Genomic DNA, 25,965 nt, shown 5'->3' on the forward strand with positions numbered 1-25,965 from the left:
TATATTTTTCAAATTAGGTTTTTGGAGGTCTCCCATTCTCAAACCAGTATATTGGGTGCTATAGATTGAGGAAAGGGGAAAAAAAAAACACCCCTCAAAACAAAGAGAACTTGGTGTATTGCCCAACCTTCCAATAGTGATTGTATGCTCATGAAGCCTAAACCAGTGATGAGTTTAGCATGGTTGCCTAATGTTCATATCTCATCTTGGCATTTTATTAAACGGTAGGTAATGATTTCTGTGCATGGAGGTTTATGTAAACATGAGGGAACTTGAAGTTCAATTCTTAATTAGCTCCAACAGTCCAATTAGGCCAGATTCCAGTTAGCTGTAGAAATACTACCACATTAGAATCTGCTGAGGAGGTTGGCAGCTCATCTACCAGGTAGCCAGCCACTTACTGAAACCATGTAATCCAAACGAATGCCAATTCATGTATAAATAGAAGTGATGTTTTTAGACTGAATTCTAAAGCTGTATTGGGTGCTTTTATAAAGCATATGGAGTTGAAGCCTGACCCTGCTTAGAACCTAGAAATAATGTGCCAGAAAAAAAAAAAAGTACATAGAAAGAGAAAGAACACTCCATTTTCCCAAGTTTGGGTAAGACCACTATGCAAATGAGCCAGTCAGTGTCGGATACATATTTTTGCATTGAACTCTGGAAGATTAAATTTATTAGATCGGACCCTCATTTAATTTCATGTTTTATTTTTAAAGTTTCTGCCTTCATTGTAATCATTAGTGTCTCTTTTAAAAAGAATATCTTTGAATTTAATAGTTTTTAATGTATTAGGAGAGGTTGGTATTCTCATATATTGATATTTATAATCAGAGCATTGAAACTGTCTTAAATAATCCACCCTTGAAGTGGAACTAGACTGAGGGGCTGACTTTCATCGATGTGTTAGTGATCTTCCCCATGCTGATATTAACTTACTTTTTTAGTCTTTTAACTAATACCATACAACTATTTAACACATCTGCCTATCACCTTTACTTCTGTTGACTTTAGATTTCACCTTCCAAAGTATTAAGAGCTATTGTTTAAATATTATTCTTCCCCATAGTTAACCTCATAAAAGTTTTGATGCTAGTTTATGTGAAACACTCCTGGAACACAATAGGACCTGAAATGGTACAGATGTAGTCTCAGGAAACTCAGTGCCCCTGACTTTCCGCCTCCGAAGTTACTGATTGAAGCCAAATCTGCCTGCCCCAGCCCAGCGGCCAACAGCCACATCTCCCAGGCTCCTCTCAGGAGGGTGGCTTGATAGCCTTTCTAAAACAAATTCCAGAAGTTTCTGCAGAACCTGGACATATTACGCATTATCTTACCTGATTTCAGCTCAAGAGAAACTGAGAATCTATATAATTGAGAATAAATGGCGTTTGTCTGTGCCTGTAGGGAGACCCTGTCCTTTGCCCACACTGCAATGCTTGGGTGCATGGCTGATAACTGCTTAGTGGAGACTGTACTAGTATTGACACATTAGTAAAATGTTGAACCTGGGGACTTGAAACCAGTCTTACTCCACAGTCCACGCTCTGGACTTCATGCTGCTCAGTATCGCCTTTCTCCTCACTGCCAGTGGTTGGCTGTTGCCACACAGCAGGCCTAGAGCAGACCCGGTTGCACTTGACCTTCACTGATGGACAAGGGCCTTTAATTGAGGGCCTGTTGGCCAGGCTGGGGGAGCTCAGCTGGGGCATGGCCCGCACAGACAGAGTGTGCTCTGTTGGACTCTGGGGTGCATTTTCAGTCTTTCCATTTGGGATTCCAGCGCCTCAGAGCTGACCTCAGAAAGGCTGGTTCTGTGTCTGGGAACAGCCGGAGCGCCAGCTGCCCCAAACGTGCCTGTCAGAGCTGGGAAGCATAGCTATGGGGCCCCTGAGGGGTGGGTGGGATGAGCAAAGATTGACAGATTGTCTTTCCCCTCCAGCTGGACGTCATTTGCCAAATACTGGAAACCAGTTGGAGGAAACATAATCTTCATCCCTGGGTTCTCCACTTGTACGCAAGTATTTCTCGTTCTTTTGTCATGGTGTGCAAAGAGCCAAAACAACTCTGATTGCTGCCTGCTTTCAAAGCCTTTTTGGAACTTACCAGTTGAAAGCAATTCTCACCAGTCCTGACACCATCTCTCTTAGTTCTGTGCTCAGTGTTTAAAGTTATGCCCCTATTATTTCACTCATCCTCTTTCCTGGCATGTGGCTGATGGTGAGGGGGAGGGGCACATGAGTTAAGTACTACTAAGAAGGAGAATTGAAGTTAACATAATTAATTATGTGCCAACTCCCTGGTTAGATTCTAGGCTTTAGGCAGGTGGTCACCATCATATTTTTGAAGCTTTCTACAGGGTAGCTGTTCACGATTTGTATGGATTCCATCTGTCTATGGTACTCAGAGCTACTGCTTAGACCAGGGGTGGGCAAACTTTTTGACTCGAGGGCCACAATGGGTTCTTAAACTGGACCGTAGGGCCGGAACAAAAGCATGGATGGAGTGTTTGTGTGAACTAATATAAATTCAAAGTAAACATCATTACATAAAAGGGTATGGTCTTTTTTTTCAATAGTTTTATTCATTTCAAATGGGCCGGATCCGGCCCGCGGGCCGTAGTTTGCCCACGGCTGGCTTAGACAAATGGAGTTTCAGAGCTGAGCTTCTTGGCTGACATGCTGCTTTGGTCCTTCCCCCAGCAACAGGCGGGCTAGTGCTGCTGAATCTGCAGTCTTCCACATCATGACCAGGATTTTGGAAGCTACTAACAGTTTGTTTTTACCTCTGCCTCCTGGTAAGTCTTGGCTCTTTTATCCTTTGTTATAATAGACTTATTCTTTCTTCTTCACATGGTCCCTAGATGAAGGCACATTATGAGTTTAAGGATGAGACCTGCTGTGTCTGAGAAACTGTGTGTCTGGTGTCACTGTGAGAGAAGGGCCTCAGGTTGGTCTCTGCTCGCCAGCTCTCCCCCAATTATTAAACTATACTGTAGTTTGTCAGTAACTTTAGGGAGCCCAGGTTGGTCCCCATGTAACTTTCTAGGATACTTTGAACCAGTGGAGCTGATTCAGGGAGATCTTTCTCTGATGTCTGTAAGCCTAGTTTATCTGAACAAGAAAGTTAACACAGAAGGAAGTGGGTCTGGCTGGGTGTCAAAATTGAACTGATTCTTATATGCTTATAAGCTGTACTTTACATTCCCATGGCTATTTTTTTTTAATAACTGGCAATTTTTACTTCTTAATCCCTTAACCTTTTTCAACTATCCCCTTGATCCCACTCCCATCTGGCAGCCATCGGTTTGCTCTCTGTATCTATGAGCTTGTTTCTGTTTTGTTTGTTTGCTTATTTTGTTTTATAGATTCCACATATAAGTGAAATCATTTGTCTTTCTCTGCCTGACTTATTTCACTTAGCATAATACCTTCTAGTACTATTCATGTTGTTGCAAATGGCGAAAATTCATTCTTTTTTTTATGGCTGAGTAATATTCCATTGTTTATAATGGACCACATCTTCTTTATCCATTCCTATCATCTTTTCTATCCATTCATCTATTGATGGACACTTAGGCTGCTTCTATATCATGGCTATTGTAAATAATGCTGCAATGAACATGGGGGCACACATATCTTTTCAAATTAGTGTTTTGGGTTTCTTCAAATAAATGCCCAGAAGTGGAATTTCTGGGTCATATGTTAGATCTATTTTTAAAATTTTTGAGGAACCTCCATACTGTTTTCCACAGCGACTACACAAATTTATAATTCCACCAACAGTGCACAAGGGTTTCCTTTTCTCCACATTCTTGCTAACACTTGTTGTTATGTTGATTTATTGATCATATGTCAGCCAGTTTAATTTATTCATATATATCTAGCCATTCACCCATCATTAATTAATTCCTTTATTCATTCATCTTAAGCCTACATGTATATAGTGCCTATAGTACTTTGTTCCAAGTACTTTTACATAAATTAGCACATTTAATTTTCATAACAATCCTGAGTAATAGGAGCTTAAATTGAACCACATTAAATATTTGACCAACAGAAATGGCATTTTTGTATGGTTTCACTTAATATTATTCCCATTTAAAGATGGTGATGTTGAGGCACAGCAAGTTTAAGAATAACTTGCCTAAAGTCACACAGAGCCAGTATTGAAATCCAGGCAGTCTGGCTCCAAATTCTGGGCTTTTAATTACTGTTCTGTTGCTACCTTTTGAATTTTATAATCCAGTTGAATTAGTTGATGCTCAAACTTTGGCTATTTATGGGCCCAGAAAATCCCTATAGCGTCTGAAATTCCCTGGATCTGTGACATATCTAATATGGTATGGAATCCTTTATGCTTTCTCTATCCATACACCTTATCTTACTAGGTCTGCATGTAGTGAGGGTACAAAGCAGGTTTCTTTTGAGTTTGTAGAAATCTGAAAGTGGCCATGAATGAAGAGAAGGGATGGCTTTAAATTATTCCAATGGAATATGAATTGTGAGGAGCCCTCTAGAAAGAGTGAAGGGATTTCATGAAAACTGTATATGGCTTCCTGGCTTAAATTCTTAATTATTTATGATTAACATCCCTTAGTAGAGGGATGAATTGATACTTTTACATTTGTTCACCCTGGGTGAACAAGCTCCTTTTGTAACTAAATGAACTTGACTTACTGGGGACAATATTATTCTTGGGAGATTATAAAAACTCATTCACTTTCTGCAGAACATTGCATTCTTTCACAGGGATGGATAAGGAGGGAAACCAGGAAAATGTTATCCGTAGTGACTGAGAATTATTTTAAGTGGACTTAACAGCTTGTGTCCATGGGTTAAAGAAGGAAGAGCAGTTTCTATCCTTTTTCTATCTTTAAAAAAATGCATTTTTTTAAAATTGATTTCAGGCAGGAAGGGAGAGGGAGAAACATCAATGATGGGAGAGAATCATTGATGGGCTGCCTCCTGCACGCCCCCTACTGGGGATCGAGCCCACAACCTGGGCATGTGCCCAGATTGGAAATCGAACCATGACCTCCTGGTTAATAGGTCGATGCTCAGCCACTGAGCCACATTGGCCAGGCATATCCTTTTTCTCTTAAATGTTTGTTTCCCTCATGTGACATGGAAATGGAAGTGAAGCGACACTGAATCATGTGTGTGTACAGACGTGTGTAAAAGTACAGGGTGTTTTTTCATTTGCATGTGTCAGTGTGCATGCTTTCCAGGCCTCCTAGAGTAGAGGAAACTGAGTTTCACATGTCAGAAACATGTAACCCAAATTGGTTAAAGAAGAAAAAGATGGGATCCACAAAAAGGAAGTCATGATTTAGAGCTGGAGCATTTGCAGTTTAAAGGGCACCTGTGTCCCCCTTGCTGGCCAGAGGAGGCCAGGACCCCTGGAGGACGAGGACAAGAGTTGGCTGGAAAAGTTCTTTTTTGGAACCAATGCCTACTTTTAGCTAGTTTTTCCTGTTGCCAGAGCTGACATGCAGAGAGGAGGCCAAGAAAGGACTGTTGAACTTGGGCCTGTGCCCTAGGGACAGAGGATGAAGGGTCATCAGGGATATTTAGGACATGGACACAGGGCTGGAGAGGAATTTTAAGTCCAGAAAATTTATAGAACTTCCAAACTTTTATTCAGAAATAATTTCATAACTTTTTTTTTAATCTTGGGAAGACTGTCCAAACCCATTAGAAGAATCTTATGTTGTTAATTAGCTAGTAAAATTATGATTTTCTCTTTTGGATTCAGGGGAGCTAGTGGACTCATCCATTGCTAGGCCAGCAACATCTGCTTGTGGGCAGAGCCTGCATTTTATCTGACCCTCGATGTTGCCAGGACTTGAGTTCCTCACTGCTCATGATTCAGAGAGGGGGGCGGGGGGGGGGGGGAGAGAGAGAGAGAGAGAGAGAGAGAGAGAGAGAGAGAGAGAGAGAGAACACGAGAACTCCACGATTTGTCTGAATGCAAGCCCCTGCTCTTTGGGTATCATTTCTTTGTCATGTCAGCTCCCAGGACTAGGCTAGGATTCTTTGTCATTTGCTGCCCACTTCCCATCAGTTTCCAAGCGTCTCCCATCCCTGCCCTCATTACCTCCTGCCCAGGTTCATGCAATTGCCTCCCGACAGGTCTTCATACCCCTTGTAGCAAACTGTTACTCTACCTCCTTCTTGCCATTTTAATATTCCAAAAGTAAAGCTCAATCCTCTTTCCAGGCTGCTTAAAAACTTTTAGTGCCTCCCCCAAGCCTACTAAATAACAAATTCCTTGCGGCCATTCAGCATTCAACCCGTCACATTTACTCAGAGCACCCTGCACTTTTCTTTCATAGACCTGGTCACGTTAAAAAATAGATATTGATTTTTTTGGGTAATTATTTGATTTTCTCTCTCCCCCTCAGACTGGAAGGTGGATTGGAGCAGTTGCCCCTGTTTTGCTCGTTAGTGTACGCCCAGCCCCTTGCGTGGTATACAGAAGGGATTTGTCAAGTCAACCTTTCCAACCTCACCTCCTGTCATTCCTGTCCTCCACCTGATTCCAGCTCAGCCGGATCAGTTAATGTTTTCTGAACATGCCCCATACTCTCTTACCTTTGGGCTCCTGTTCTTATTGTTCTATTAACACAGCTACCGATGATGGGGGCTGGATTATGTTACAGTAGAAGCCTAGGTTAACGCCCCACAGCCTGTGTGCAAATTTCAACTCTGCCACTTACTATTTATATGATCCTGAGCAAGTCTCCCAGCTCCCGTGAACCTCGGCTTCTCCATTTAAAGCTGTTCCCCCTTCATGGGGCTGTGTGAGGACCAAGTAAGCCAGTGGGTAGGTGGACGGCCTCAGCCCACGTTTGGTATTAGCCACTGTTGTTATCCTACGGGCGCTCCTTAGACCAGCTCTGGTTCTCAGGGCAGCCCTGCGAGAAAGGTGGTGGCGGTTCCATTGGAAGGACGCAGAAACGGAGGCTCACAGGGCTTAGCTGCCCCAGCTAGTAAGCAGGTGGTAGGACTCCAGCCTCAGGCTACTCGCACAAACATGGCTTTTTCTGCTGTCTCCCCCCTGTGTCCTCCTGCCTCATTCCCACCCCCCAGGAATCGCATTTACCCTTCACAGCTCCCCTCATCTGCCACTTTTCCAAGAGTGCTTGTCTGATTCTTTCTTGGTCTGATGTCTTCTCCCATGGGTGCTGCTTTTATCATTTATTGTTAACAGTGCACTTAGCACTCTAGGTTTCTACAAGTTTGAGGAGCCTTCCCCATGATACTCAGGTTTTGGAGAGCCTTCCTCTCTATTGGCTTCCTATAGATTTACTATCTGACCATATTGTTTTAATTCTTTTAGAATAAATAATTTAGTCCAAGTAGACCTCAGAGGCATACCTGGAGACCGGGCATATAAGCTGGCTCCTTCTGGGTCAGATTTTTTCCCTCTTTAGCGAAATGGCCCCTATCCATCAGCCTTTAGCTGGGCATGTGGCGTCTGAAGGTCTCCCGTTAACTGTCCTCTTTTGCCATCTCACCGCAGCATTGCCAACTGCTAAACTGTGGAACCGTTTCTCATCGAGCCGTCTTGCACACTTTTCCTCTTTCGCTTAGGGAGGGACACAGGTGAAGTTCACACAGACTTGTTGGGAACTTCCATGCCCGGCACAGTGCTTAGTCTTGGTAATGCGTAGCCTTGTCCTCACGCAGCATTTCGTGGACGCTAGGAGCCAAGCACTGAGCTAAGTGCTTCATGAACACCGTTGTGTTCATTCTGCCTGAGACGCTGGCTGACCACTGTACCCTCCCGCATCTCTCATCCTAGGTTTTCACACTCTGCACACGATCCTGGGCGTCCGCTGTCTCCCTTTGCATAACCTGCTGCATTACATCGATGGCGGGGTGCTGCTCCTCACAGAAACCGCTGTCACGAGGCTCATGCAAGGTAAGAGGCTCCGAGGCTCTGCGCTTTCCTGTCTGAGCACCTCCAGGCCTGGCTTCCCGGGGGTGCCACCTGTGTGGCCAGGGCCCAGCAGGACTCGGAAGGGCCCACGCTGACGGTAATGCTTTGCATGACATCTTGAAATTCTTAGTATTGAACAAGGGGCGCCTCATTTTTTTAATTTTCTTTTTTGCATCGGTCACCATAAATTATGCAGCTGGCCCTTCCGAGTGCAGTTCATTTCCTGGAACCATCCTTTGGGCTCATTTAAAGTGTCTTCGCCCTTCAGGAGACCCCAAATGACTTCTCAGTCCACACACAGCTATTCAACTCCTTTACTGGACATGAGGGCATTTGAGGACAGGAGCCTCTGAAGGCGTGTTTCTTAAGAAGTCACGGAATGGCTGATTTTCAGCTGATTAACACGATCATTGCAAAGCCAGACTTGAAATGCAAGAAAAATCAATGAGAAATGCAGTGCTTCCATGATTTTGAAGTTTAAATGTGGTCTGTAGTATAATCGCTCTCACCTAACTGATTCAGTTGTGGTATTTTACAGATGAGTTTTGTTAATATATGTTGAAGTATTTCCCATTCCTCAAGGTACTGTCTGTTTTCAGTTAGTAAAATTGTTTTCTGACTAGCAGCCTGCTCCAGAACCACATCCCATGATATATAGAAACCGTTTCCTTTAAACAACCCTTTGTTCAGACAGACACAATGCTTAATACAAGGCCAGGAGATGTGTTGTCAGGACGAACCGCTGAAGTACTAGTAGCCTGATCAGATGTTCAAATGGAGATTTCTGGTTTGCCTGTCACTCTGACTTTCTTGTAGATCTGGACAACACAGAGAAAAATGAGAAACTGAAATTCAGCATCGTTGTGCGGCTTCCTCCGGTAATCCTGAACCCCATTTTATTTTCTCCCTGAGCCTTGGCATGAACCTCCTTCAAGTTCTTCTGGCAAAAGGAACATTCACTTGATTTGGGCTGAAGTCAGTTGAATTGTTTCACTTTTCAGCTCTTTCCAAGAAACCCCATCCATCCCCACCCTCTGCCGCGGTCGGCTGGGCCTGCGAGGCCCTCACGCCCCTGGCTCGGCTCTGCCTTGGCACAGCCCACCTCGCACACTTAGCCGTTTTCTTCTCTTAGGAAACCGCTCTAATATTTACATCTGGGAGTCAGGGGAGAGAGAGGGGAAACATGTGCTTTTGGCTTCTAAACTGATAAGAAATTTAAATACAGGTGAGGTCAGAAGGTCCTGGAACTGAGTTTCCTCCTCCTGCAGTTTCCGCCAGGGCTGGAAAACATTCCTGGTGGAAGGAAGAACGAGAAACATGAGGGACCTGAAAGCGTTATGAAGACACTCCTTGTTTTCATGGGGAATAGTAGCTCTTGGATTTAGAAATACTATGAAAATATGAAATTCCACAGCAAGGTCTTCAGAGCCTCAACTCTGAGAACTCTGACCCTGGGCGCCAGGGCCAGCCCTGCGTGCTGTTTACATACCTTGAGCCCTTGCACCTCTGGCACGATCCTCCCACCAAGGGGTGTCGTTGCCTTTCTGGACCGAATCGGCTTGCTTTGTAACACCCTCTCCCCCTTGCAGGCTTACTGAAGCAAAGGCGAGAAGAGAAAACAAAGCATGTTTTCCATGGCTGGATCTCTCAGGGGATTGTCTCTGAACATTTATTTTGGTCTTTAAATGAGATTTTTTTTTTTTTTTTGCCTCATATTCTCAGGGAATTAAAATTTCCTGGGCAAGACATTGGCAGAGAACATGCCTATAACCTTTCGTTTCCTATCAAAACATCGCTTGGACTTGGCATGCAGGACCCCAGCTTTGAAGAGTAGCGGATGAACTCCATTTCAGAAAAAGAGTTTGGCAACATCAGTGTATAAACTGCTTTCTCAGGGTTGCATTTAAGGGAGTATTTACTCAAAATTCAGAAGCATACCTCCGAGGAAACGGCCTTTTTCCAAAGGTCGTTAAACATAAAGGGCCTTTTAGACTAACTGGTGACTTTGGAATAATATTTTTAAAATTATGAATAAATTTAAGATACATTTACTTAATATAGTGTGAGCTATATTCTCCTCTATATGTTTTTCCATCCGTTTATTTTTATAATTGACTTTATTTTCTTTAGAGTAGTTTAGGGTTCACAGCAAAATTGGGTGGAAGGCATAGAGCTTTTCCACCCTCCCCCCACCCCCACACATGCATGGCCTCCCCCCATCAACATCCCCACAGAATGTCCTTTTATTACAGTTACTGAACCTGCATCACAACCATCCAAAGTCCACAGTCAGCATTAGGGTTCACTCTTGGTGGTGTTCATTCTATGAATTTGACCCTCATTATAGTGTCGTACTTGCACTGCCCTAAAAATCCTCCTCGACCTGTTTTTCAATTTGCATCATAGCTCATTGGTCAGAAGATCTGCCGACTTTGGGACCATCCTATGAGTTCTAACATTATTTCCCGGAACCATGTGAGGCGGTTGCTTCAGAACTCTAAGAAGCAGGTGAGCCAGTGTGAGAGCGCAGCCACACTAAATGTTTCTTGGATCCTGTTTGCCCATGTCAGCTTACCTATATGGGCTGCAATTGTAATTACCACCACTTTTTTTTTTTAAGTCTGTGCTGGTTTTGGATAATCAACTAACACCAGAAGTGGTTTCCTTTTTAGCCTCAGAGTTCTATGACTGACAAGTCGTCATTCAGTATGGAATTTCTGCCTCTGAACTACTTCATTGAAACGCTGACAGAGATAGAGTCCTCCAGTCAAGGTAATTCACTCCTCTGGCACATCAGTCAGTCCCTATTTACACCCCTGTACCTTTTTCTTTCCAAATTAATAAGTAGGGCCTTACTGCAATTGGTCTTAACTAGCAATACACAACTTACCTGGAGCAAATTACCGAAAGGAATGATCACCTCTGAAATTTTTTAAAAAATGTATTTTACAGAGAAGAAGGGAGAGGGAATAGAGAGTTAGAAATACCGATTAGCTGCCTCCTGCATACCCCCTACTGGGGCTGTGCCTGCAACCAAGGCACATGCCCTTGACTGGAATCGAACCTGGGACCCTTCAGTCCGCAGGCTGACACTCTATCCACTGAGCCAAACCGGTTAGGGCACCTCTGAATTTTTAAAAGGGTTTAAGATGTTAAAAACCCATTTGGTTGATGCACATGGCCTTTCCTGGTTCTGAGGTTTAGTAAGTTTTAACAGCCCATTCTCAGAACAATGTATTTTACTGAAATATAAAATAATGATGATTCAAAGAGCCGTGGGCACAGCATTATAAATGCCAGATAGTTTCATAGTAACTCTTTTCTCTTTCTCTCTCTTTCCAGGCCTGGATGCTTTCATAGGACATGACAACGTGGATGCAAAATTTGTGGAGGAAGCAGCTCTGAAACACACCACAATGCTTTTAGGCTTATAAAAAAGAAAATATAATTGTGTCAGCTTCCAAGTTTTACTCTTGCTCATTAGCTCTACTTCTACTGAGAATTCTCTAGCAATATTTGAAACTGGTTACCAAAATCAGAATGCATTGTTGAGCCACTGAACGTCAGTTTGGTACTTGTTCAGACTGAAGTCAACTGCTGTCCCTCATCCCAGTTTTGGACAGCCGATGACAGCCACGTGTGGAGACATGACAGCCAGCCCCGGAGGCAGGCAGTGGCATAAAGGATGCTCTTCCTAGTGGCCACATAGGCCAAAAGCTGGTTTCTGTCGCACTCGGAAATAATCTATGCTTTAAAAATGTAGGGACTAGTGTGTAGAAAAACAAACACTAGTAAGTGTCATTGAAAATAACGTATGACAAGTGGAAAAATTAAATGTATGTGTAAAGAGGATAGCTTTGAAAAAACTGAATTTGGACTAAGTCAAATCTGCTATTTCCAGTATAGAAAAATTTGTAACATACAGCAATTTGTACATACTGTCTATTCAGAGTAAGATTTTACTTTTTTTTTAATATATTTTATTGATTTTTTTACAGAGAGGAAAGGAGAGGGATAGAGAGTTAGAAACGTCGATGACAGAGAAACATCGATCAGCTGCCTCCTGCACACCCCCTACTGGGGATGTGCCTGCAACCAAGGAACATGCCCTTGACCGGAATCGAACCTGGGACCTTTCAGTCCGCAGGCTGACGCTCTATCCACTGAGCCAAACCGGTTAGGGCAAGATTTTACTTTTTTGTTATGGTTCAGATGGAACTGTATTTAATGTGTTTACGCTTTTTTATATTTATAAAAGTTTGATTTAGAAATAACTTATCATTAAAAAACGAAACCAAAAAACACTGTAAGTTTTGGCCTGACTCTTTTGTCATTTCTACAAAGACTTTTTAAAAAAATATATATATATTTTATTGATTTTTTACAGAGAGGAAGGGAGAGGGATAGAGAGTTAGAAACATCTATCAGCTGCCTCCTGCACACCCACTACTGGGGATGTGCCCGCAACCAAGGTACATGCCTTTGACCGGAATCGAACCTGGGACTCTTCAGTCCACAGGCCGACGCTCTAGCCACTGAGCCAAACTGGTCAGGTCTTTTTTTTTTTTCTTTTTTCTTTTTTTTCAAAGACTTTATAGTCCAGCCAGGAATCATGAGTCTATGAACATGTTCCCCTAAAGTCCCCCATGCCATCTAACTAGTTCTCCCACTTCCCCCTACAACATCCCCCCAGCCCCCGACCCCCAGTCTACAGTGACTTAATTCTGACCCATCTATACAGTTGCTGCCTGGGGTCAGCCCATGACCCTTTGCTAATTTCTTTTCACATTATTTCCCTCAGTGAACCTGTGAAATTTTAATCATCATAAATATCACTAGCTGGTATAATAATTCAAGTTCTTTTCTAAAATGATCATTGTATTTTAAAAATTGTCCTCTCCTACAGAATTCCCCTTTTTGGTTAAATACTTCATGGTCACTGAGGCTCAAAATCTTGGAGCCATATGAGCAAGGCAGGGCTGATCTTTTTCTCTTTGTAAGGTCGTTATTTTTCATTCCTTACCCTTTTCTTTTCACACCTGGCTTGTGCCGGTCACTTTCTAAGGTCTAATTCAACTGACTTATATTTGAGATAAACACTAGCTCGATCCTGTCCTACTCCTTCAATAACTTGCCATTCATTATAGGATACAATTCAAACTCACATTTGAAATTACAGGATAAAATGCCAACTCCCCCTAATCCCGCTGATACAGTTCCCCAATATGAACATTCTGTTCCAGCCAGGCCCGTTCACTGGGCCTGGAGCACAACTTTTGTCTTTTTACTTCAAAGCCTTGCTCAGGCTATTTCCCCCACCTGGGATGCCCTCTTCACCTGTTAAAATCTTCTCTGTGAGACGTTCCCTCTGACTGTGACCTCCGGTCACTCCAGCACACAGGGCCACCTTCCCCCTCTCAAGCGGTAACACATATTATACTATTTAAGTGTCCGTTCCTTTGCAAGTTAAATTCCCCCCATTCCTATGTTGCTAAGCTTCCAATGTGTATTTTTTGAATCCCTGATGCAATTGCTAATTCCTACAACACAGGACCTGTGTTTATGCATTTCTTTGTGTGAAACACACGATTTATATGGTTACTTATGGGTACTCCCAAGGAATTGCCTTTCAATAACTTCACAAAGCAATTGGGTTAGATTCAGGACTCGGAGACTGAGAACAACATTAAATTTTCCTCCAATCTGGCAGGAACAAATTTTGTTTGATTTAGCAAAATAAAGGAATGTGGTATTTCTCATGCCCAGAGTTGTGAACTAAAATTCATAAGTGATATCAGTATGAAATAAAGATAGACTAAGCATATTAACAAATATAAAATCACGGGTTTGAAATCTTGTGTATATTCACACATAAGAACATATAAAAACAGAGTTAGGAATATACTTGGATGAAATGCAATAAAATTAAAGTAATAAAATCAGGGGAGCTGGCCTCATTTTCAACTCTTTCACATGCTAAGTTATAAATATTTCCATTGAAAATTTCGAAAAAATCTGGTATCAAAACTTAAAATAATCATGAGTTTATTTACATCCAAATTTTGATAAATCTAAATATAAGAAAGATAAGTTAGGGCATAATTATTTTTGCAGCAAAAGGATTATTGTAAAAAGAATCACCATAACATTATTTTGAAAATGACAAGCTTCCCTCCTGCTTTTTACTTGATTTAGACTTAACAACATTAACTTTAAATGCAACCATTTACTTAACAAAGTCAGTTAGGTCTCTGAGATACTTGATCATTCTATCTTTTTCTTTAAAGTCAGTATATCGAACAGTATTTCCTTTTTGTCTTTAATAAATAAGGACCACTCAGCTAATTTCTGTGCTTCACTGAAAATTATTTTTATTGAATTTTTATAGCACCTGGCCTACTATGTATATCTGAAAGGTTTCAATATATAGAGTGAAAAAGAAAGAAATGTACAATGCAAATATATGTTTGACATAATTGTAGAACAATTCTATGTCCTACCCAACATCATATAAAATATAGTAGTTGATGAGTATAAAAGGAAACTATGTTATTTCTGTTGTTGGTTAATTGTGGCTGTTGTATTTGCCTGTAATCTCAGGCCATTATGCTGACATTTTCCAGCTGTGGATATGACGAAGCTTGGCCGAAGTGTCTCCTTGAGGAGCCTGAATTGGTTTACACATTCAGATTTCAATTGGCTTTATAACAGGCTTCTTGATGTGCCTCATATTGGACCCTGGTTCACTGGGCTTAAAAGGAGCCAAAGCACCATATGGTTTCGGCAAGGGAAGAGTGGCTTCTGCATCTGGGATGTAGGCAGTCGGACGCAGCTCTGCAGTTGTGAGAACACCGTTGGGCAGCTGGCGTTGTGCGTCCAAGAATTGCTGCAAAGAATGAAATTTCCTTTTCAGTTTTCTGCAAACTCTGGTGAAGCCACTTCACCCCAGGGCTTATCAGACACAGCTGGGTCTGAGTTGTAGGCTGTGCTGGTTGACATTCCCCCAAGGAGGGTATGAGGGTGAAGTCACCACACACACACACACACACACACACACACACACACACACACACATACACACACTCACACACTCACATACTCATGCACATGTTGCACCTTGCTGGAATGACCCATGTTGCTCAAGCATCACACTGTTTGGGGGGCTTACGGTTTATCATAAACTGGTTGGTGGGTTCTAACTTTCCGTGTGTTCCAACCTCAGTATCTTTGATCAAATATTAAGTATTTCCATGGTTTTGTTATTGACAGAGGTAGGACAATCTATTCCCTTTAGTAAGTTATTGGTGAACAAATGTTAGAAAGGAAGAGATAAGGCGTCAGGTAGAACCAGAGGGAAGATGTGGTTAGTAGCTTGCCCTGACCCTCAAGGTCCTCAAGTTTCTGCCTGTGCTCCTGGAAAACAGACGACTCTCTTACAGCACGAAAAAGAATTCTAAATAACGGAGACAGGTACATGATGCTGGGACAAGCTCGGTAAAACCTGAAGGTGCTAGTAAATACAGTTCCAGGCAGTGTGGGAATTACAAATCAAACCCTGTTTTCAGATATTTTTAACTTCTGTTTGGAATGTGCCTTTTTCTTGGGTTAGTTAGTGAACAATCATCTTTTTGAAGAACCTACTTGACAGCCTGAGAGTGAGTTGTAGGCCCTCAAGACACAGTCTCCTTAGAAAGAGATGCCTAATTCCATTCTACAAATATTGAAAGGCAGAAGATCTGGGTGCCCAATGTGAAGGCGGGACCAGTGATGGACCTCGACTTAGGCCAGTGGCAGGAGAAAAAAAGGGTTGGCGTTGAGGCCAAGGGTGCACACCAAGTGCAGAGTCTGCGAAGGTGTTCTGGAGGCCTCACAACAGGCTGTGATGGCCGCGGCAGGTGGACATGGAAGAGTAAGGTGTGGTTTGAGCAGGGGTGCAAGGGTAGAGATAGGAGACCTATGGATACTAGTAAAACCAAAGCCAGCCTCGCCTGGTCATTGCCGTGTCATGGGAGTCCATGGTGTTCAGCCACACCAGCCACGATGTAAGATTGTGGAGTGGAACTTGGTGTTTGCCAGATGTTCTCCAGAGAATATTATAGTACTTTGAACTATTGTACTTTGATTTGTCTACATAATATCGTTTTTTGTTGTTAATCCTCACTCGAGGATATTTTTCCATTCATTTTTCAAAGTGGAAGGGAAGGTAAAGACAGAGAGAGAGAAATATCAATGTGAGAGAGACACATCGATTGGTTGCTTCCTCCATGCACTCCAACCGGGGCAAGGGATCAAGCCTGCAACTGAGGTACATGCCTTTGACCAGAATCAAACCCGTGACCTCAGTCTGCGGGTTGAAACTCTAACCACTGAGCAAACCTAGGGCTCTACATAATAATTAAAAAAAACACCCAAAATTTCTCCTGATTGTTTGAACTGTGTATGGTAGAGTGGGGAATTTTTCATATATTTTGGGAAGATTGAAATCCTTGAAAACATCCCTTCCCGGCCACTTTACTAGTACAAATGCAATATAAAAGCCTAAATGTACCTGAGACTTTTCAGCGATGGCCAAGGCATACATTTCTTCATCTCGAAGTACTTTCAACCATTCTCTCTCAATCTCTTTGTTGAGGGGCAGACCCTTTTTCATCCTGGAATTGCAAGAGAAGATGAAGTGTTCTTTCTCCTTGACTTCCTTCTGGAGTTCAATGGTCAGAGCTTGTTTCATGGACAGCTCAGCAACAAGAGCCATCAGTTTTTCAGTAGCATTTTTAATCTTTTTCTGGTAGCCATTCATCTAGAATTAAAGAACCGAAGGCTTAGCTTATGTATATGTTCCATGAAGAATTTAAGAAAATGGCAGGCTGCTGGCTGTCTATAATGTGGGAGACAAATAAGAATTAGATGAGACCTCAGACGCGCTAGCTGTGTAAATAATGACGAGGAGGGGAAAAGAAAGACATGTGTTCATCAAGTTACTAGTTGTCCAGGTGGGTAGTAGTGAGGGGAATAGTGAAGTCTCTGTATTTTTAAGAGGTGATGAGGAGAGGGAAATAGAGTGCTTTTTATGTCTAAATTCTGGCTTACTTAGGCCACGTTATTAATTTGTCACTGATCCAGTGGGGGGAAAAAATCTGGTAGAACAGAAACTATATTTAAAAGTTATTCTTTACTTATATAAGGTAATCAGCAGAGGCTCTGCATCTGAAATAATTTTTAATGGAAACGATCATACCTCAACATGTTTGTATTATTGATCATAATTTCTGGGGTGCATAATTATTAAGTCATAAGCAAGCATGTGCCGAACTGGGGAAAATCTGGCCACTAATTTGAAGTGAAATGTTCTGGTTGTATGTGTTTCTTGACCATTTCGCATCAGCTATTTATCATCAAAGAATTAAAGGACAGGACTTAGTGGAATAATTAATTTTAAAAGACAGGAAAGAAGTAAAGTCGGAACTGGTGGTTCCTCTAAGCTTTCTGGCCCATAGCACAACCTTTCAGGGTGGCCGTAGCCATGGCGGGGCACTGAGTGGTGATTCCCCCACCTGCCAGCACTGCCATATCACCTTGCTGTATTTTTAATGTGTAACCTGTTTTACCACCGCCATTGTAGTATACACTGAGGGGCCAGATTATTATGACCACCTGACATTTGTAGGCTAATTAGCCATACACCGCATTGTATGGGATATTGAAGCCGAAGGCCTGTTCGAAAACCTTTGCTGTCTGCAGTTACCAAGATAAAAAGTCTCCAATTCGCACAGGAACACAAGGATTGGACAGTTGAGCATTGGAAAAAAGTCATGTGATCCGATGAGTCACGTTTCCAGTTGCATCATGCAGATGGCAGAGTGAGAATTTGGCGGAAACAGCATGAAAGCATGCACCCCACATGCATGAGTACAACACTTCAAGCTGGTGGGGGGAGTGTGATGGTTTGGGGCATGTTTTCCTGGCATGATTTGGGCCCTTTAATTCGTGTGGAACAATGCCTGAATAGCACAACATACCTAAGTATTGTTGCTGATCAGGTTCCTCCTATCATGTTGATGGTGTATCCCAATGGAGATGGCTTCTTCCAACAAGACAATGTGCCAAGCCATGGTGCTTGTATTGTGCAGGAGTGGTTTCAAGAACATGAGGGAAACTTTACCTTGCTTAGGTGGCCCCCACAATCACCAGATCTCAATCCAATTGAGCATTTGTGGGAAGAAGTTAAAAGAGCCATGAGGCAGCTGGTTCCACAACCATCAAATCTCACAGAACTGGACAGTGCTATTCATCAGGCATGGTGTCAGATTCCTCGCATCACCTTTCAACATCTCGTGGAGTCAATGCCAAGAGGAATCGCCACGGTATTGAAGGCAAAAGGTGACCCAACGAAGTACTGATGGGGTGGTCATAATAATCTGGCCACTCAGTATATATATATCTCCCATGTTCAAAGGCTGTTAAATCGCGTTGTTTACCCATATCTTCAGAAAAAAATCACTTCTACTGTCGTGGTAAACAACCTGCTTCCCTATTTATAGTGGTCTGGCCCTCTAGCAACTTCAGCGCGAAATTACAGCTAATTTGCCTACAAACATCAGGTGGTCATAATAATCTGGCCACTCAGTGTATGTGTATGCATTCGCTATTTGGTTACAGTCAGTCGTCCCACAAGAAGGTACTCTTCATGAGGACAAGGGCAACTTGTTTTATTCATCATATTCCCCATATCCAGGATGTGCTTGGAACATAGGAGGCACCAAGCAAAATTATAGTAGAATGTTTGTTAAATGAAGGAACGAGTAAATTCTTAGTCTGTTTAAATTCTTCAGGCTTTTGAACCAGGGTACTTTGCGACATGAATATGAACTTCCAAAAAACTACACCTGAACTTGAAAGACTTTCCTTCTTCTAATAGAGCACACACTGGTCTATCTGTACATTTGCTTAGAAGAATGTTGCTGCCAGTGATGTACCTGCCTCTGAAAATGTAATGACTGGTTATTATGTACACACTTTGTCTTCTTAAGGGAATATAAATTTGTAAACTCTTCTACACTGCAGTAATTTTGAGGGAGCACACATTGAATCAAAGACGGCCATTTAAAGGTTCAGGGGTGAGTCATTATCTCTCTCCAATTTCATTAATTAGTCAGTCCCTGCACACTTGTGTGTTGTGTGTATGTGTAACCAGCCAACCTCCTTCTTCTCTATAAAAAAGAAAAGAAAAGAAAGGATGATGTTATATCCTGGGTTAGTCTGAGTTTTTGCTGAGATTTTCCATTCATTTGGGAAACTTGGAAGATGAGCCATAAGCTGCCTAGGGAAGATGAGAGGCTTGGGGTGACACGCATTCTTGTTGGGCACCCACAAAAAGCTAGGCTACTTGTGCTGACTATGTAATGCCTGCAGCGACGTTAGCTGATATCATACCCATTTCACGGATCAGGAAACTCAGCTATAAGGTCATTTATGTATCTTTCTCAAGGTCATTTGCTAGTATCTGACATCTGAATATATTTCTACCTTCAAGTTATGGTTACTATGAGGACATTATAATTTTAAATGGAAAAAAAATCCAGATAGAGAACGTGGAAGGTGGGGAAGGAAAGGGTCGATAAACCACTGGGCCAGAACTCAGTTACACTGGGACCTTCCCGACACTTTCAGCATTTCTCTAGGATTATTGTTGATTTTAGGAGACATTGCCATCAGCTTTGACAAGCCAGCTCTCAGTAAACACTGACCTTCTCCAAAGAAAGGAAAATTCATTTTGCAAAAGGAAGGAAGGCAACATTTAAAGAAACATCAGACATGCTAATTCAGGCAAAGTTTAGGAGCCTTATCATTCTTTTTTTCTTTTTTTTTTTTATTTCAGAGAGGAAGGGAGAAGGAGAGAGAGAGAGAAACATCAATGAGAGAATCATTGATCGGCTGCCTCCTGCACGCCCCTTGCTGGGCATATGCCCTTGGCCAGAATTGAACCCGGGACCCTTCAGTCCCCAGGCCAAGGCTCTATCCACTGAGCAAAATAGGCTAGGGCTTAACATCCTTACTTTATGAGGTGAAGTTGTGAATTGCATGAGCTGCGGTGACCATCCACCTGTGCAAGTCATCAGAACAAGTGTGAAAGCCAGATAAATGGCATAGGAGGCTTGAGATTTACAATAATTTCCACTTTAGTTGGTGGGCCAGAAATGTGTTTAGAACAGGATCGACTGTTTACTTTTTAAATAAATGTTGTTCTAGAGTTTAGTGCACCGGGGGCATTTGGGGAAACTAAAAAGAATGAGGAACAGTCATTGCCCTGTGGAGCCCACAGTCAGGTGTGGATGTTACCGTGATCTATTTTCCCATCTGTCCCCCCAAACTCGACCCTGTGAATGGTGTGCCCCTTCCTCTCTGTTCCTGCCCCCATGCCTAGCATGAGGGGAGCTTGTAGTACCTCAGCACTGCTGGCTGACTGAAATCCCTGTGCAGCCAGAGTGGGGTGCGCCAAGGGGCCACGGAGGCCAGGCTGCCCTGCAAGGCCCCTCTGAGTCACCATCACCAACCCCCTCCTGCCGCCTGCTCCTTTCCAGGCACCTTCTAACAGCCCCAGTCTGACCCCATAGCTTTGAATCTCAGTCCTGTTACAGTGGTTTAAGTTTATGAAATCAGGAGGCTCTGTGTCACTGGCCTCTCCTCACTAGTGGGGCCCAGTGGTGACTCCATGCTTGGGCCCATGCTTGTGTGACTGTTGTCTTCAGTGGTCCCCTGCCATTTCTGGGTTCTGGCTGAGTTCCCATGCAGCCAGACTGTTGTTTAAGCGAAGCCTTCCATTCACAAGGAACTCAAAAGGATTTAACTTGGCACGTGGAATATAAAGATAATAATTGTCATATTTGAGTAGGTGCCCAGTTAGGTGAAACTTGTCTACTGCCATTTAAAAGCTTAGGTTTTCCCACTTTAAAGTGAATTCATTCAAGGAACAAGATGGGAACTTACTTTGAACTATTATCTAAGCATCCTCTTTACATTTTAAATTCTACATCCATTCTGCTTCTCTGTCATAAAGCCTAATCGCTCCAGCGCTCTGCTCAGTAAGCAGAGCATTCAGTGGGAAATGAACCATAATAAAGCAGCCAGGGCCGAAGAGAAAAGGCAGGGGTTCGGACAGACCTTCTTGGCCAAGAGCAGCGTGTCCTCCTTGCTGTCCTCCGTTTTGCTGCAGATCCTGTCTGTGAGCCGGGAGACCTGTTCATAGATGAAATCCTTTTCCAGCAACTGCTCCTCCTTCTTGGCCAGCTGTAGTTCCAGCTACAGTCAAAACAATTGCAATAGGAAGGGGGAAAAGGTCATACAAGTAAAAAACTCCCCCCCCCCCCGCCCCCTTAAACGAAGACACATTGTTTTTGTAGTTGCTAAGATACCTCTAGAAAGTCTTTAGAGCTGGGCTACGTCATGACTTCCCCTGCCACGCCCCCACTCCTGCAGATAGCTCTGGAAATTCTTCCTCCACATGGCAGAGAATGGCCCTCTCACCTCAATCTACCTTCTGTTGCCCCTCCTCTGATATGCTCCCATCAGCAAGGCACGTTAATCCCTTCAAGATGCTAAAAAGTTATTTTTTTTGGTGGGGGAAGTAGGATGGGGGGCTGTGATACAAAGGTGGACATCTTGAAAGCACTCAAATTTTATTTCTTTTGGCAATGTTTAAAGTCAAGCTTAGGTTTTGTTACTAGATTACAATGAAGGTCTACTATATTAGTGGCTAGAGACAAGGGTGGGCAAACTTTTTGACTCGAGGGCCACAATGGGTTCTTAAACTGGACCGGAGGGCCGGAACAAAAGCATGGATGGAGTGTTTGTGTGAACTAATATAAATTCAAAGTAAACATCATTACATAAAAGGGTACTGTCTTTTTTTTTTTTTTAGTTTTATTCATTTCAAACGGGCCGGATCCGGCCCATGGGCCATAGTTTGCCCATGGCTGGGAATAATGAAGGATAAATCTATCCTCATAACCTGAAACACTAGTACAGATATATGTGACACTGACCAACAAGGGGCAAATTGATGCTATTTTAAGAAATACTATTTGGGGATCCAAGATGGCGGTGGAGTAGGTGGAAGGTACACTCACTTTCTCCCAGGACCAAATTGGAATTACAAACTAAATTATGGAGCGATGAACCTGAATAACCAACTGAAGACGAGCAGAAGAGAAGTCTCATAACCAAGGATTCCCAGAGGAAGCCACATTGAGGCTGGTAGGAAGGGCAGAGACACGAAAAGGGCTGGCCCCACTTCCATGGGCAGCAGCTGAGATTCTGGAGGCTTATCTCAGCTGTGGGGGTTCCCCTGAGAAGTGTGGGGTCTCAACCCCACACCAGGCTCCCCAGCCCAGAGCACAGAGCCGGGAAGAGGCACTCACATAACATCTGGCTGTGAAAGTCAGCAGGGATTCTGACCACTAGGGAGAGACAGGAGTCTCCTAGAAATCCTTGAACTCCCTTAAAGGGCCAATACACAAAATCTCGTTCATAGCCACTCACCCTGGGCTCCAGTGGAGGGAAGGCGGAGTGGACTAGAGTCGTGTGAAGAGAAACTGGAGTTTGTAGCTCTGGGGAGAGAGGTTAAGGGACAACCCTCAGGGCCCCTGAGCTGAGTCTCCCACACTGTAGAGGCCATCTTTCTTGGGTGGAGCACTCCCCTCCTCATGCCATCAGCCTGGTGGAATGCAACAGCCCCACTCTCTGGTCTCCCTCCTGCATTAGCCTAATCCCCAAACCAGATAAAGACACTACAAAGAAAGAAAATTACAGGCCAATATCCCTGATGAACATAGATGCTAAAATCCTCAACGAAATAGTTGTGCAATAGATTCAGCAAGACATTAAAAAGATCATACACCATGATCAAGTGGGATTTATTCTGGGGTTGGTACATTACTGCAAATCTATAAACGTGATACACCACATAAACAAAATGAGGAATTAAAAAACACACACATAGTTATATAATAAATGGAGAAAAAGCATTTGATAAAATCCAGGACCCATTTATGATAAAAACTCTCAGCAAAGTGGAAATAGAGGAAACATACCTCAACGTGACAAAGGCCATATAGGACAAACCTATAGCCAACATTATACTTAATGGGCAAAAAACTACAAGCATTTCTCTTAAGATCCAGAAGAAGTTGGGAGATAAATGGTAATGGAAGGGGACTTAACTTGGGATGGTGAACACGCAATACAACATATAGACGATGTTTTGTAGAATTGTATTCCTGAAACCTATATAATTTTTTCTTTTCCTTTTTTAAAATGTTTTTTTAAATTGATTTTTAGAGAGAGAAGAAGGGAGAGGGATAGAGAGATAGAAGCATTGATGAGAAACATCATCCATCAGCTGCCTCCTGTATGTCCCCTACTGGGGAACGAGCCTGCAATCCCGGGAATGTGCCCTAACTGGAATTGAACCAGTGACCTCTTTGTTCATGGGTCAATGCTCAACCACTGAGCAACACTGGCCAGGCCATATATAGTTTTATTAGCCAATGTCACCACAATAAATTCAATAAATAAAAAAATAAGAAATAAGAAAGAAAGAATAGTTACCGAATCTAATTTTTTGATCATTTCTTCTGTAGTCATATCTTTCCCTGGAAGGGAGCGGATTCTGTTCTCACCCTCAGGATTTATGAACTGTTTCTCCAGGTCTTTTATTCTGTCTGTACACTGTGAAAACTATTAAAAAAGAAACATTAATTTTAAAACTAACTCTCTTGCTTGTAAATCTTAAAATCACACAGCCAAGGGTTTTAGCATCTTTGAGTGGGACTGACACAGACAAAAGTGGAAGACAATTCTAAACACCCAATCAGCTGGAACTTGAGGTTAAGCAATGCTTCTGATCACTTTGGTGCCATGAGCAGGATGTCGGTAATTGACTCTACAAAGAAGGCAGTGACTTCTGAGTCATCAAAGAAAAAGCTGATTTTACAGCCAGTCCTTTGTTACTTCCCATTTCATGTTATACTCATGGGAAGTTGTGTGGTTGCAGAGCTCAGACTATACAGACTTGACATCTTTATTGAAAGTTGTTACAGAGGCAAGCTGGACAACATACAGGGTATGGAACACAATAAACTCCAGTTTAAACCCTTTGCTGGCAATAGCTTAATGGCTTTCCACCGGAGAATGAAGTTCTTCATTACTAGGTCAGTACAATGTACAGTCTATGAGAAACAGACTGAACTATTTAAATACTTTTTGCTAAATACCCAATATAACATCTTATATATCATCTCTATTTGTTGAATTAATGAGACCTTGGAGGTAGATGAAGAAATATGGCCACTCCCAAGTAGAAGTGGCAGCCACACTGAGCTTTTGTTTTATAGGGAGATGTGGAGCATGGTGAAAACCAAAAGTCAGCATTTTTAGCTTTTCTACTGAAAACCTGCATAATTTCAGGGAAACCATTTATCTTCTCTAAGCCAGTTTCTTCAACTGTCAAATTGGAAGATAAGGCTTAATCTAATGGTGTTGACCTAGTAAATGATATAATATATTTAAGGAACTTTATGTGTCCAAGATGATATAGAGTTTAAAATTTTTAATTTATGATCCTGACAAAAAATAATTTTAAAGAGTGACATAAATAATTTGATTTTTTCTTTTTCTTCCCCTCTCTCCACACTTCTTAATTGCCATCAATATGGAATTTTAAAGTATACACCCATATGTAAATAAGCATTTGCTCAGCACAACATTTCCTTCTCTTAATTAGGAAATTAAATAGGAAGCAAAAATATGGAGGTTGCTTATCCAGTGGTACCTTGATTGATCTTATTTCCCCATGGGCCACTGAGGAAAAATTGTTTTCTTTTTCTATATAAAATGGTGTTCTTGTATCCTACAGTAGTTCATGTGATTTCCAAGATCCCTAAAAAGGACCTCTGATTGCAAACATCCAGGAATATATGACTCATGATTATTCTTGGATTAAACTGTTGAATAATTAAAAACTATTTCAAACAGCTGAAAAATGCAAACCTTAAGAGAATTCCAAAAATGGAAGGACTTTGAAAAACAACAACACAGCAGCTTTATCAAATAACAGGCTATGGCAGGGATCCGGCACTGCCAGGCAGGGTACAAAATGGCTTGCCTGAAGCTCAAACTTCCACACACAGTCCTTCAAAGGGCTCACGTAGTCAGTGCTGAGTAGACAATTAAATAATTAAGTGATGTGTGGAGACTAATGGGAAACTTTCTATTCAACTGTTCTTAAGCTTGTTAGAGCCAACTCTGGTAGAACAGGTAGCTGATAGAACACAAATCCACATGTCTCAATTCATCCGCAGTCAGAATGGTAAAGTCTCCCATTAGGCAGGGCATACTATCACTCAATGCATAATATTCCCTCTCAGGTAATCTGAATTCATAGTTCACACCGGATAAGTGCTTCATATAATGAAATGCCAAGTATATATGTTTTAAGAACAACTCATTTTAGCCATTGAATAGAATTGTTGATTTGCAATGAACAGAGTTAAAATGCTTACATAATGGAGAGTGAATTTTCCTGTTGTGGGCCTTAGTTCCTTTGTTCTGCTGGGCATCTTGACGGTTTAGTATGGGCAAAGGTGGCCCTGAAACTGTATTTGGGGAAAGAGCTAGAGAGAGCCAAGTGATTCTGTAAAATGGAGTGAGACAAGTACGAAGTGCCTGGGTGACCACCTGGATGGTGAGGCTGTGGAGGGCAGATGGGGGATGAAACATGGAAAGACAAGCCAGTGAAATGGAGCTAGAGTAGGGTGCTACATGGGGTAATGCAGGCGGGGACCGCTCCCAGGGATAGAGTGGCCCTACGGAGCTCGGAAGGGCATGGCTACCTGATACTTAACTTGAAATTCTTTGCATTTCTGTACCGTGCCCTCTCACACTGTTGCCCCAAATTTTCAAGAAAGTCAGTTCACAGACAAAGGCCTTGCGTGAATGGTCCTCAGTGTAGATGCAGGCTGCAGA

General features: G+C 42.4%; 2 protein-coding genes across 2 annotated transcripts in view; one reads left to right on the forward strand and one right to left on the reverse strand.

The window, feature by feature from the left end:
* GSAP (gamma-secretase activating protein) overlaps nucleotides 1-12,251 on the forward strand; it is a gene marked incomplete at its 5' end in the record, with an annotated part of 76,502 nt that extends 64,251 nt beyond the window's left edge. The window contains 7 exons of the mRNA XM_081102361.1: nucleotides 1,943-2,013; nucleotides 2,703-2,797; nucleotides 7,810-7,929; nucleotides 8,764-8,825; nucleotides 10,354-10,455; nucleotides 10,620-10,719; nucleotides 11,290-12,251. Coding sequence (XP_080958487.1) covers nucleotides 1,943-2,013; nucleotides 2,703-2,797; nucleotides 7,810-7,929; nucleotides 8,764-8,825; nucleotides 10,354-10,455; nucleotides 10,620-10,719; nucleotides 11,290-11,381 — 642 coding nt within the window. The 3' untranslated portion in view covers nucleotides 11,382-12,251. The remainder of the gene's footprint in view (nucleotides 1-1,942; nucleotides 2,014-2,702; nucleotides 2,798-7,809; nucleotides 7,930-8,763; nucleotides 8,826-10,353; nucleotides 10,456-10,619; nucleotides 10,720-11,289) is intronic.
* Nucleotides 12,252-13,787: 1,536 nt separating this feature from the next.
* CCDC146 (coiled-coil domain containing 146) overlaps nucleotides 13,788-25,965 on the reverse strand; it is a 109,786-nt gene continuing 97,608 nt past the window's right edge. Inside the window, exons 16-19 of the mRNA XM_081102294.1 lie at nucleotides 23,551-23,679; nucleotides 21,106-21,243; nucleotides 16,496-16,744; nucleotides 13,788-14,833 (exon numbers count right to left, since the gene is read on the reverse strand). Coding sequence (XP_080958420.1) covers nucleotides 14,633-14,833; nucleotides 16,496-16,744; nucleotides 21,106-21,243; nucleotides 23,551-23,679 — 717 coding nt within the window. The 3' untranslated portion in view covers nucleotides 13,788-14,632. The remainder of the gene's footprint in view (nucleotides 14,834-16,495; nucleotides 16,745-21,105; nucleotides 21,244-23,550; nucleotides 23,680-25,965) is intronic.

Source organism: Myotis nattereri (assembly GCF_964212035.1).
Source record: "Myotis nattereri genome assembly, chromosome: 11".
NCBI lineage: Eukaryota > Metazoa > Chordata > Mammalia > Chiroptera > Vespertilionidae > Myotis > Myotis nattereri.